Raw genomic sequence first — 14,406 nt, 5'->3', positions numbered from 1 at the left:
TATAGTTCGTCTGAACAGTACAAACATAGTATCTGCGTGTTTCATTGCAGTTGTTAAAGCAATATCTGTTCTTGCACCTGCGGTTCCTGGATTTTGGTTTCCAACTTCACCTGCAAAGTCTTTGACAGATATTTGGTGTATAGGGAACATAAGTGGAACTGCAATATATTTGGCAGCTAAAGCATTTGAAATATCTGGGTCCAACATATAGACTGCAAGTCTGCTTTCTATTCTCTTGCATTCAAACTTTTCGCATGTGAACTTAACTGGGTCCCAAGCAGTTCCAGCAGCATTGAAATAATAGTTTACTTCATTGTTGAAGTTTGAGAAACCAAAGTCTAAGTCAACTTTGTCTTTGCAAAATTCGGCGAATGACGTTTGATTTGTTCCCTTTACGTCTGTAATAGTGAATGGGTCTTGTGTTGGTGCAATGACTAAGTTATTTTTGCTTGGAGTAAGTTCGATAGAAATTTTTCCTGCCCAGTTTGGCAAGTATCTTAAAAACCTGAAGATGAGGAAAGATGACAAAGGAACTCTAAGTTTCAGTTTACTTTGGTTACTGCTGCTGCAGTTTGTCCAGAAAGGTTAATATAAACTCCTGGAACGTTAGGGTCAAGTCTTCTTATTTTCTCAATAGTTGCATACTGGTCTGTTTGTTCTCTAGCTTGTGGTTGTACTGAGTTTCTCAAAGCGAACCATTCATAGTTTGCCCATGTTACTGTTTGAACTAAGTCAGAGTTAGAATATATCTTATATCCCATGAAAACTTCTGGAGCATATTGGTATCCGACATAGAAAATTCCATTGCAACCTTTCTTGTCAGACAACTTGGCAGAAGGTTTTATTTCAATGTCTTGTTCCACGTATAAGAATGAGTTGTCAATAGAAATAATATGAAACCTGTCGCAAGCAATATCTACTGTTGTTGAAGAACCTTCTCCAAACTCACCTACGTTTCCATAAGAAACAGCAGTTGTATATTCGTAAGTTCCAGGAACTATTTCTGACCTTCTAATGGCATTGTCGCATTCGTTATACCATTCGGAAACATTTCCATTCATGGCATCCAAAACTGTTGGCGTTATATTCTGAGCGGCGTACATTTCATATGGGTAAAAATATAGAATAGTTGGATTTATATATCATAATAGAACCCACGTGGTACAAGCTTTTACTTTGTTCTACTCTTCTTCTTTGGTGTCGCTTTTGGTAACTTGCCCTCTGCTTCAAGTTGTTGCATCTTTGCCTCATGTTCACCTAGTATGTTGTAAATTTCCCATGTCCTTTTTGCCTTTGGGCTCTGGTCGCCCATCTCAGGTAACCTATATCCTAGAAAGATTTCGTCATAGTTTGTATTTGAGTCTTCGCGTATTGTTTGCATGACTCTTTCCTGAGTTTCCGGTTCAAGCTCTTCAAACAGAGCTTGTCCATATGGAATAAGCTCGTTTCCAAATATATGTTTTTGTAGCCATTCTGGTTTTCTTTCCATGTTACCAATAATATCTTTTGTGAATGGGAAAGCTTTTACCCAATGTTTCAGTCTTGCGTCATTTATTTCTGTAGTTGGTTTTATTTTGTCAAGGAACATGTTTTTCAATACTAACATTTCATTTGGTACTGTCCATTTGAGTTTTCTTAAAATTCATCCCTTCTCGGTTCATTGTCTGCAAAGTAAGTTTTATGACATTTTGTAAACTTTCGTTTGCAAGGTCATGTACAATAGGTTCTCTTCCTTCTTTCTCCCTAACTTTCTTTCTAAACTCTTCACCAAATATACCATCTCTATGGTTCTGTGTAGTTCTTTGAGATAAATGTTTTAGAACGTCAGGTGTTATATTTCCATCAGCCATGTTCATTTCATACTGGTCCAAAATATCTGCATCTTTCATATCTTTCAATGGCATTAAAGCCGCGCTGAAAATACCAGCTACATCTGGTTCACCATTCACTTCCATTGCGTCTACAACTTCTTGGAATTGTGGTTGTAAGTTTATGAACCACCTATCCGGATTAGCTTTATGACCCCATCTCATTGTAGTTCCATCGTCTGCAGAAACAAAAGTAGGTTTGTTTCCATATTGGCTAGGTTCTGAATGAACTTTAAACAATGTTTCATTTCTATATGTTTTGGTGAAATTTAACCTTTTATTTTCACCGAGTTCATCCGAAGATTGAACGTTATATGCTCGTAAGTAAAAAGGATTGTTGTATTTGCGTACACTTTCTTTCAGTTCTTCCATTCTATGCTGGATATTTTCATCTGATGTTGGAGTCTTTTGTATGTCGGCGAACATTTTTCGATATTCTTCTACTATGTCAGCCGAATTTTTCTTAGACTCTTGGAAAGATTCCATATTCTCCGCATACACTTGTTGAGGGTCAAGATTTTTCGGCTGTTCCAAATCTTCATCTAGTTCTGTGAAGTTAGTTTCCAAAGGAGGGACTTGTTCGTTTCCTTCTGGCTCTTCTAGCTGTTGTTGCTGAACTATTTCTTCCATGTCTGGTTGTATCTGAACTTCTTCCTGTGGAGTTTCTTGTACCTCATCTGCTGGCATTTCATATATTCCGAGACCGTTTTCAACAATTTCCCTATCTACGTCATCCGTACTCATAACCCTTTCTTCTTTCGTTCCGTCTCTATTTTTTACGCGTTTCATGACGAAAGTTGTATTGTCATTTAGCTCTGACATCAAATATCTCGGAGTAAATTCGTTCATGTCATTTGGATGATATGCTATTAAATCATATCCCTTAGCGAGCTTGTATTTTCCAGGTTTGAGATTATATCCTTTTTGGTGCTGAGCCATAAAGCTAAATAGGTTCGGGTCAGTATTTCCATCCTTGAACTTTCTAATAGCTTCTTTATATCTGTCACTAAAGTCAACAGTATCTGGGAAATCACACTTTTCTTTAAGCATTTTTAAGAATTCTTGGTTTCCTTGTTCTCTACTTCTTTTATGTCCTTGTTGTGTTGGTTGTTGTTGTTGTGCTGGATTTTGAACTGTTGGTTGTTGTGTTGGTTGTTGTTGTTGTGCTGGATTTTGAACTGTTGGATTTTGAACTGTTGGTTGTTGTTGTGGTGCATGCCTGTGTCTGTGTCCATGTGACGATGTAAATGTTTTAGGTAGTCCTGGTGCAGGTGCTTCTCTTGGAGGGTTTGGTGGTATATAAGTTCCACTAGCTAGTATATAAGTTCCACCAGCTGGTATATAAGTTCCACCAGCTGGCACATATGTTCCATCTGCAGCGTAATGTCCTACCTGACTTTTCGTTCTTAAGAAAGCATTTACTAGGTCTGTTTTGGTCTGTTGTAACTCTTTTTCTTGACTTTCCACAACAGTTGCTCTAACGGCGTCATAGGCACTTTGAACTGCCTGTCTCGTTGCTGCATCTGTTATTTTCGTCATATTTTGTGCTACTTCTCTTAACTCTTTGTCGAAACCTTCAGACTTCAGTTTCTTTCCAGATGAGAAGTCGTTCACTAGTTTCACCTTACTATGAAGAGCTTCGAAGGCGTTCTTAAAGTCAGCATTCGTTAAAGCTTCATTTGAACTGTCTTCATCCGCTTGTATTTTTGTCCTTATTGACCCTATAAGCTGGGCTGCTTTAGCGTTGGCTTGGGCATCTAACCAGTCATTGTTAGCTTTTATATATTCTGCGCTTTTCATTGCCTTTTGCATGGCTGCGTCGTTATTTTTACTTTCTTGTGCTAAGTTTTCATACTGTACGGTTTGGTTTTGCAACTGTAAAAGTTTTTCTGCCTTTACATTTGCTTCAACTTCTTTTTTATACTCATCGCTATCCATATATGTCTTCAGGGCTTTTTGTTTTATCTCTTCATCTTTCAGTACTTTATATTGAGTAGTATGGTTTTTCAAATTTATGACATCTTGTTCCATTTTTGCTACTTGCTGCTTTTTCTGACACTTTTTTCGCATATTCCTCTGTACTTAGTTCTTTCAGTTGTTCTTCTTTCTTCTTTTTCTCTACGTTTAACTCATTGAGTTTCTTTGTGTGTCTGTCATATTCTAGTTTCTTTTCGTTTTCACTTATTTGTTTCTGTATGTCTATGTTTGACTTTTTGACATCTGTTATTTGATTTTTGAGTGAACTCAAATTCATTTGACTTTGAGGGTTATAAGCTGTTCCGTCTGCAGCTCCACCATAGCCTGCCATTTTCGCTAAAAGTGCCGCTCTTAAACCTCCACTCTGTGCACCTATAACTCGGTTTAAAAGCATAGGGTTGCTTGACATTTGTTGCAACATAGTGGGGTCATTCAGCATTTGTTGTTGCAACTGTTGTTGTGGTGTCAGTTTTACTATTGGATGTTTCAATGCTCCCTTCCTCTTACGTATATTCTTACGTATCTTACGTGGCATTTTAAGTGAAGTTAAAAACATTTACGATGAAGAAGTTTCGACAAAACATTTACGAAGAAATTCATGAAAATTCATGAAAATTCATGAGGTGAGAAAAGAGGTGAAAAAAGAGGTGACATCTCACCTCTTCACCTAAATTATATTTTTGGGTCATTTACGCTCATTACGATGAAGTTTCGACAAAACATTTACGAAGAAGTCTTGACAAAACATTTACGAAGAAGTCTTGACAAAACATATACGAAGAAGTCTTGACAAAAAAATCAACGGCTGGTCGGCTGGGGTTCGGTCCTCCTCTTGGGTCTTGGGAAAAATTCTTAGGGCTAGAAGGCACGAAGTGCCTGGAAGCCCCACTACTTTTTTTTTTTTTTTTTTTTTTTTTTTTTTTTTTATATGACTCCTTTTTTCTTGCTAGAAATGGCTAAAATTAGAAACAGAGACGATAGAAGAATTTAAGTCGGATTTGATGGATGTGCCACGCATACACTCTAGTCCAAATTTCGATTTTATGTATGAGGTGCCTGGCGACCAATTCATCAATGTGATTCTTAATTTCTACTCCTCAAAATCTCTCCAATCATTATCCGATTTGACTTCTTCCGTTTACAACTTTCCCATGATACAGCGTGATGATTTCCAAACAGTTGTACGCATGAGAAAAGACGGAAAACCCATCCAAGAATGTTGTGCTGTGTTGAAAAATTATTTTCAATTCGACCCAGCGCTCGTTGGTGGATGTATCCTTCGGCAATTTACGGAATTCGATTGTAAATTAGGACTTCAAGCAAATTCAATTGCCTGGTTCGCACATTATCAGTCATTAAGTTCTGATTTCTTTTCATTACTCATTACAGCCATATTAAACTTTTTACTAGCGACAGATGACGAACAATCAGTTTACTTACTCAAAGAACTTATCCTTTATTACACAAATAAAGGATTTACAGAAATAAGCTCCGAAGTTTTCATAAAAGCGGCTGCTTTTGCAGCAGCGAAGTTATTATTCGCTCACGATTCTACAGAAATGCTCGTTAACCTTCTAAAAGTCGCTATTCAACTTAATAATGAGGTATATACCGATGTATTACTTAATTCTCTCATTACAGTAATTCCTGCAGATACAAGAGTTGACTCGAAATCAGTTCTTCAAACTTTAGAGCCATTATTTTTAAATTTCGATGAAATTGCGCATAATTTGTTTATTGAAGTGACACAGTTTAATTACAACGATGATTACTACGAATTACTCGAACGGCTTGTTCATAAGCTTGTCCAATTCCTCAATAACATATCAATTTCAGACATAGAATTCAAATCTTCACAAGAACAAGATCCACCGCTCAAAATCACAGACACAATGAACATACAGCCTAGTATATTCAACAAGCTCTCAATCGGAATGTCATTACCCTCTCCAGACGTTTTAGATTCTCGAAATGTTTATTTTAAAATACCAGACGATAGCAAAGAGCTTAAAATGTTCTCAAACTTATTTGACAAGCTACCTGAGAATTCTGCGACCGGAGTTCTTTCAATGTTCGCACATTTAATGGATGAAGAATATTCAACTGAAGAATCTCAACTTAAGATCATCGTATTTCTTTCTTACCTCATGAAGGATAAAGATAACATCCCTTTACCAGATAGTTACTTTTCTTATCTCATAAAAAGTCAGATTTTCAGTTCAACGCAAAATGTGTTCGCAACGATACCGTCCGAAATGAAGAAATTGGCCGCGCTAAGAAACGATATAATTACGTGCTTTTTGTCAAATCATCCGCAATCCATCGCTTTATTACTGGACGAATGCAGCCAAAACGTTCTGTTATTTGCAGAAACGATCGGTAGAATACAAGCGCATGTTTCTTTTGAAGAAATGCCAAGCTTTTTGACAAATCATACGATAAGACAAATAACTAACGCTATTTTTACATTAATTACCGCAATACCTGAAGAACCTACAGACAAGGATAAATACTACAGAGCGTGGTCGACTTTATTCTTCTTTATTATCTCAATTTTGGAAGATTTCAAAATTGCAGAACTTTTAACTATCAATACTCGATTTACTTCATTGTTTACAACACACTTATTCCAAAGGAAGCTCGCTCCAATGCTGAAAAACTGTTTAAACAAGTTTTTCTCCTCAAAAATTGTTCCAAATTTGGATTGTGTTGCCAATTTGGTCAATTTCGCTTCTCTTGTATTCAGTTATGCGACAATGAACAAGGATCCGTACGAAGAAGTCGTTTTGGACGTTCTTGAGATTTTATCAACGTCAATAACTCATAATCCAGGCACAGCACAAACTATTTCGGCCATGGTCCCTATAGCGTTCACACATCTGGCCAATTTTCCCTCTACTTTGCTACTTCAGGCCGTATTATCAATGGTTTTGTGCATTTCGATGTCAATGGACGACTTTGAGTTCACCAAACCACAGATTGTGCAGTTAGATGAAGCAATTAAGAAGACAGAACCTGATGGAACAAGCGAACAAACACAATTAATGTTGATTTCAATTTTGGCGCAAAGTAAGTCAGCAAATACATCATCGATGTTCTTAATACATGCTCCAGCGTTCATCATCCTTTTATTGTCCGCATCTTCATCAGATTTGGCAAAAATAATCGTATTTTTTGACAAATTGATCAAATTCTCTATATATAACTGTATACAATGCCACAATGGTGGTTTCGATCTTTTCATCATTGATATGTTAAAGAATTATCCGAATTCTTTTTCATTCAACGGATGGAACTTCCCAATGAACGTTACGGCCGAACAAATCGATACTGTTGTCTTTCCTTTGATCAGATACATGTTTCTGACCAAAACTTCCCTTTTGGTTGTTGAAAGATTTGTTTCATTGGCTGTTCCTTCAGTAGATGAGAAATATCCTGAGATCGCTGACCAGGTAATCACCAAACTAAACCAAACACTTACTTCCGCACCAAGATTACCCAAATTAACCATTGCATTTTCGAATTCTTCGCCAGTTTTCGATTATCCGAACATCCCCATCGAACCATTCAATAATGGAGTAACCTTTGTATTCCAGTGCATGTTTGATCAAGCTTTGACTAGTTTATCTTCAGCTCAGCCAATTTTATTAACAATTCAAGATCAGCAAGGCAACGAAATCATTGTTTTCGCAAATGGAACAACTCTGTTCTGCGAAATAAGGTCTGATGGCCAGTCATCAGCAGCAAATCTGTTTAATAATTTCGAACCTTGCAAATGGGCCTTCTGTTGCCTTATTTTGCATCCAAGAGGAGACTCAATGCGGGTTCAGTTCTCAGTAAACGGAGAACAACCTTCTTTGTTCCATGTCCGAAATCCGAATTTCGTTGGCCCGACTTTGCATGCGACCGTTGGAGGTTTCAGACAAAACAACTGCGAATTATCTCCATTTACGTTCTTCTATTTAGGCCCTTATATGTTATTAGACTACTCATTTACTCCTACCGACATTTTACGTATGTTCAGTGGCGAAATTCTTCAACCAGATGGTACAAACAACCTGATTCCGCTCCAAGAAGACTGGACACAAGAAAGTTATTTCCATACTATTAAGATCATCTCAGAAAGGTATGACTTCTTTTCATGTCTAGTGCCTTTCTTTAAGTTCCACCAGTTCGCACCTCCACATTTCTTAGAGCGAATTGCGGATATTCTCCAACATATCCCGATCGAGTCCAGATTTAACTACTATCCAGTAGTTGCCAACTATTTATACACTCTTCCGACCGAATCATTGACATTTACCTTCTATTCAAGGTTCGTTCCCATTGGATCTAACCTTCCATCAACAGATCTTTTGACACATATCCTATTTAACGTAGATTTATGGATAACAGCTCCCAGCCCACACTTATTACGAATCGCTTCTCATTGGTCGTCCGTTTTAGCCAGCGGTTACATTTCGGTTTTCAAAAAGTGCTACACAGTTTCATCACTTTTGACGATGATGAGAGTTTATTTCTATTACGAGAAAATAGAGACCGAAATCATCTCCACAAGGCCGAGATCTCCTGACTTAGATGTTGCTCAGATCAGGTCATTGATGGACAGATTGATTTTGGCACTGGCAAAAGTTCAGTTCACTCAAAAAGATGTACAAACATTGTGTTCTCATTTGTTTACTGTACAAGATCCAAGACAATTGACGGATATTTTAATGACAGTCAAAGCTTTGAGTCCGTTAATTAAAAATGGAGAAAAAACAGCTTATGATTTACACTTTTTGTTCGTTAAAACTTATTCACAAATTTTTGTAGAAGTTTTACGAACGATTATTTCTCTTTCAAATGGAAATATTGCTCCACACATCGAATTAACGTTGTTTGATATTAATAAACTTCATATCAACAAGCAGACATTCGATGCAGTATTAGAAGATTGCAGGACATATCCGGAGATCTTTCCAATCGCTGCTTTCATCGCTTCTCATCTCGATGAAATTCAAATTCAGGCTTTCGCTGTCACTTTTAGTGATTCAGTGATTTTCCCTGAGAATTCGAACAAACTCACGAAAGTTAAGTATTGGTACATGTTCCCTATAATATGTGCCATCATTTCGCCCATTTCTATTCCTGCGATTTCTGCTGCTCTCTTCGCAATTCTCAAAAATGATTGGCACTTTTCGAAATTTGACGAAATTTGTGTCTTCATTGACAGATTGTCATTTGATGGGTATAATGTGAGACCATTCAGATCATCATTGTTTAACAAACTCGTTGACTTCGCTTTAGAGTCGAAATCAACAAGTTTGCCGTTGAATGTTTTGATGAGATGCGCAAGATATTTCTTGTTTTCGTTCCAACCAATTTTGCATTCAAATAATTTGACAAAAGAATTTGAAATGTCAATTTTTGGATCACAAAAAACGGTTTCAAACGAAAACAAGAAAGAAATGGATATGCTCGATATCCTAAATCTCTTCAAAAACTGCAGTTGCAACTTGTTATTCAGAGTTGATCCCAATTTTGACAAAGATTTATTAACAAAAGTGTCAAAATTATCATCATTGATTCCACAGAATAATTTCAACTCAACTGCAACATTTTATATCGATTTCTTTGACTATCTGGCAAAAAGAGATAGTTTGTCAGAAAATGTCAAAAATGAAGTGATGTCAAAATTGACACCATTAGTTCATCAAGTTGCCATGGTCATGAATGTTTCGTATCAAGATTTCTTTGCTAAAAATTGCAAAATATTGTTCAATTACTTAGAAATCGAACTGAAAAAAGTTGAACCATTACGAGTTATTTCCCAAGAAACTGTTTCTGTTTCGAATGTCGCTTGTTCAATTTATTACGGATCAAACGAAAACAACATTTGGACAAGAGAAATCTGTACTGCAAAGTTCTTGGAAACACATATGAATGAATCATCAATTTGGGCTTTACATAAACCGCAAATGACAGAAAAAGTGTCACATGTTTACACATCAACATTCACAACTCCACTTTATAAACTCGTAGGACCAAGACCTGCAAAAAGAAGAATTTTGACAGTTGTTGGCAAACCGCTTTTTAGTTGTGAATGTTCTATCGTTAGAATGAAAGGAGAATCAAAAGCGACATTTGCTTTATTCAACGATTGCATTCTTCTTAAAACATTGCACAAAGAGATCAAGTATCCTTTGAAAGAACTCGAGTTTGTTCTGCATAGAACAAGAAATGGAAAACTCAGCTGTTTGGAATTTTTCAGAATTGATAACCGCTCAATTTTGATTGATTTCTTTCCGAAATCTCTCAAATCAATTCTGCCAAAACTCTCAATTTTGAATCAAATTAACGGTTGTTTAGTACAATTCCAGTTGTATCCGATCTTCCTTACTAAAAGAGATTCAACAAGCGACTGGGTGAATGGCAACAAATCGAATTTCGAGTATTTGATGGAGTTGAATTTCTTCGGCGGAAGGACAATGAAATGGGCCGGAGCTTATCCAATTTTGCCAAATGTTTTTGCGGATAAAAACGGAAATTTGGATGATAAAACAACATATAGAGATTTCAGGAGACAAAAACATTTCTCTATCCGACCAAATGCATGGTTAAGAACATTCCCTCCTTTCATGCATTTGTTTGAAGACAAAATGCCATCGACATCCACGACTTCTTGCGAATCTACTGGTTTGCATTTCAACCAAACTGATGAAACAAAAACAGATGAAAGCGAGACTTTGAGTGAAAGTAGATTTGAAGAAACAGAAGATGACTTCTCCGAATTGGAAATTTCAATTTCGGATCCTGTGGAATTGACTCCAGAATTTTTCACTTCACCTGACTGTTTTCCAACAACAATTTCAAATGTTTCTGGATTTGATTTCGTCAGGAGAATGCGGAAAGCCTTGGAAAGTCCTTTCATCACTTCCCAGTTGCATCTTTGGATTGATTCAGTTTTTGGAATCGATCAAATGCAAGGAACAAAAATTCCTCAGTTGTTTTCTGTCCCTCATCCTGCCAGAAATTTGCCAAGATTGACATTGGCAGAAAAGTCAGAAAAAATGATAAAAGTTCCTTGTACAAAGATTGTCAAAGGACAAGTTGAAAGTGATGGAAACAATGGATATGTTATAAGAGGATTCAGCTTAGACATTGGTTTGTTTGAATACAGGAACAATGTTTTAACAGTTATCAACAAATCAAATGATCCGAGATTGATTTTTGTTCCTATCCAAAACGGTTGTGTTTTAGTGAACAATCAAGATGCTTCTGCACTTGTCTACGTCAACAAAGAGAAGCACTTGATATCGCCTGTCCCTGAAGCACATTTCTACGGCACTGGATCTAAATACGGAGCTTGTGCAGGTCTCGGAGGAACTGCGTATTTGATTGACGGACAAATTCAGGAATTATTTGGAATTTGTCACGTTTCTCCTGAATTACCAACATGTATCTACACAAGCGGTGAGTTTAAGATTACAGCAGTAGGTGTGAAGAGCGGCAGTGTTATCTTCTATGATTTTGTTCGCGGAACACATATCAGATCCATCAAATTGGGTTTCGTTCCAACAAGAATCATCATTACAAAAGGAATTGGAAGATTGGTTGTTTTCGGAGCATCGGATTTCGTTATTACATCGCTAAGAGGAGAAATAATTGTGCAAACAACTAATAGCGAGTTGTTTGGAATTGATACAACAGCGATTTGCAGCTGTGCAGTCCCTGCTTATTCACCTTACATGAGCGAAGATTGCATTGTTATTGCGGACACAAAAAGAAGAGTTTTCATAATCGATGCAAATGATGGACAGAAATTGTCTGGAGAACCAATATGTGTACTCACTTCAAGACCTGTCTGCGTGTGCGTCGTGGAAGAAGGATTTGGATCATTCACGATTTTCGCTATGGGAGAAGATGGAAAAGTTATTATGAACAGTATTCCTTCTCTCAAATTGTAATTTTATATTTTTTTGTAGTTTATTTATTTTCTTATGTTTCTTAAATAATATATCAATAAATTCGTTAAAATCTATTTGTATTCTATCTTAAAATCATGCCTTTGTATCTAACAAAACATTGATATTCCACTTGGGATCAAAATTCGAAGTGGAATTACTATTGACATTTCTTCAGAAAAGTTCTGGAATTCAGGCTATTATGTTCAGGAAAGTATTAAGGTATTAAATTAAAGTATTAAATGCAGAATCGCATATTTGAAAGTCTCATAAGTAAGCTAAAAACAGAATTTCTTATTCTCAAGACTCATTTGCTTTTAAAAATTGAAATATGTTTTTTATGGATCAATCATTATAATATGTCTGCTCAAATAGATTAAGTAATTCAACATCTGAAAATGTACACTTTTCTGGGATTGTTATCCTCTTTATCCTATCTATTGATAATTTTTTCCTTTGTAAATTTTGTTTTTTTATCAAGTATGAGTGTTTAAAATCAAACCATGCATTATAGAATGTGTCTTAAATCTTTGTGACGACTTAATGGCTTGTGAAAAAAATGAATTTGGAATTTTTATAATTTGGAAAATTTTGGTAATTTAACAAAATTGCTTATCACAATAAATTGGCTTATGCTATTGAAAATTTTTGTCCTGTGAAATTCTGTTTCTTCCCACAATTCCCACAAAATTTAGTAGAAAATTGTGTTAAATTTTACCAATTTCAAGATTTTTATAATTTGTATTATATTTTAAAATGATTTCTGCAATAAAATTAATGTTGATGATGTTCCAAAAAATTGAATGGTTTTTCCGTCCAGTGTTATAGACCGAAAATAGATTTTTTCGGTTTTCTCTTCAAATAATTGAAAGAATGATACTATTATAGGTTTATTATATTATATAGCATATAATCATGCTATAGCCGAAAATTATAAGTTTTGAGAAGATTGAATATAACACAAATAAATTTGAATGTAAGTTAAATTGCTTGTTGTTTTTAATAGCTATTTAATGAGAAATCCAATATTGCAAAATTCAAATTGAATGATTGAAAGAACAGAAAAAGTCATTCTTTTCAATTTCGAATATGTTTCATTGTATTTATAATTATATGGCAAATAAGATATTTAAACTTGATTTTTGAAGGAAAATTCACAAAATTGAATAAATTCAAATAATTTTTATTCAAAAATAAACTAGTTATTTGAGTTTAATACTAATTATCTATTCAAACTACAAAGTTTGTAATTTAAAATATTTTGTGAGATCAGATTGAATTAATTCAAGGTTCTTTTCAATTAATATTAATGACCATATTACGCATTTTCGAACATTCTAAACCAAATATATAAAAATGGGAGACGAATGTTAAATTTGCTAGACATGGGGAAGTTGTCTGCAAAGTTTTAGCTCTTATCTCTAACAAAAAATTAATTTTTAAAAAAATGACCGAATACATTTCACAGCGAGAAAAAATAAAAGGCAAGATAGAATTTTCTAGACATAAAGAAGTTGTTTACCGAGTTTTAGCTCTTATCTCTAACAAAAAATTAATTTTTAAAAAAAAGACCGAATACGTTTCACAGCGAGAAAAAAATAAAACTGTACACTGATTTTCATTTTCATTTCCAGTCACTTTACTTATTATTTTTTCTTTTTTTCATTTTAATTATAAATTATTTCATAATACGTTTATTTACGTTACCATTTTCTTTATTCTTTTGAATTCCATACTAGACACTTATAGAATATTCTGATTGTTAACGTACTTCATTAGAATGAATCCTTACAAAGGGTATGTCGATCGAATTTACCTAATTGGTATTTCCAATCAAATTGAAGAAGGTAAAATAACATGGGAAGAAGCTTGCACCCATGTTCCCATCGCCCCAACCCTTCAATCAAATGATTTCAAATATTTAGATGTTTCAAAATCTTTTTTACAAAATCAATTTAGCTTACAGAATATCCCATTGCCTAAAGGCAAGAAAGGTCATAGGGTCAATCCCTACGACCAAATCAAAGCTCTTGCTGTGATACATGACCACTGGGCCTTTCCCTGTGGTCAAACAAAACAATGGAAACGTTTGAAATTACAACAAATTGATGTATCTTATAGAGAAGTACGCAGATACTTCAAAGAAAATCATTTCACCAAGACGCGATTAGAGCATGCCGGGCCAGAAACAGCAGTAAGATATTGGGCGCTTTCACCCAATCTTATCTGGCACGCAGATGTTCATTATTTTAGGGGTGTTCGTGGCCAGTATATTTATGGCATAATCGACGATTTTAGCCGCAAAGTCCTAGCGTGTATACAAATACCAGATATGCTGGCAGCGACGACAGCGAACGTTGCGGCTTCCACCTTCATTGAATTTGGCGCCCCTTATTATTTCTGGACCGACAACGGTTCAGAAAATAGGGGCGCCTTTCAAGATCTACTTGATCTTTGGGGCGTCCAATGGCGGCATACAGACTCTCATTCTCCCTACCAAAATGGGAAGATTGAGAGATTCTGGCCGACATTGGAGCGCTGTCAAAGCATTCAGGCTATTCCTGCCTTTATTTGGGAGTACAATAATAACACACCGCATGAAGATCTCCTAATTA

At 35.6% G+C, this 14,406-nt stretch overlaps 1 protein-coding gene and 1 pseudogene across 2 annotated transcripts, besides 3 other annotated features; one reads left to right on the top strand and one right to left on the bottom strand.

Annotated features, from left to right (window-relative positions):
* Positions 1-1,049: part of a mobile genetic element that runs on past the window's edge.
* A 390-nt stretch (positions 1,050-1,439) lies between these two features.
* TVAGG3_0867190 lies at positions 1,440-4,380 on the bottom strand (annotated as a pseudogene). Its single transcript has one exon. A coding segment is annotated over exon 1 (2,941 nt).
* A 444-nt stretch (positions 4,381-4,824) lies between these two features.
* Positions 4,825-11,867, top strand: TVAGG3_0867180 (aggrephagy protein; the record flags this gene model as incomplete). Its single annotated transcript, XM_001301273.1, has 1 exon — positions 4,997-11,794. The coding sequence occupies one exon, from the start codon at positions 4,997-4,999 to the stop codon at positions 11,792-11,794; it is 6,798 nt and encodes a 2,265-aa protein (XP_001301274.1).
* Positions 11,868-12,612: 745 nt separating this feature from the next.
* Positions 12,613-13,395: a mobile genetic element.
* Positions 13,396-13,571: 176 nt separating this feature from the next.
* Positions 13,572-14,406: part of a mobile genetic element that runs on past the window's edge.

The sequence above is a fragment of the Trichomonas vaginalis genome, chromosome VI, assembly GCF_026262505.1.
Source record: "Trichomonas vaginalis G3 chromosome VI, whole genome shotgun sequence".
NCBI lineage: Eukaryota > Parabasalia > Trichomonadida > Trichomonadidae > Trichomonas > Trichomonas vaginalis.
Note: the sequence above shows the minus strand (reverse complement) of the source record. Positions and strands in the feature narration are given on the sequence as shown.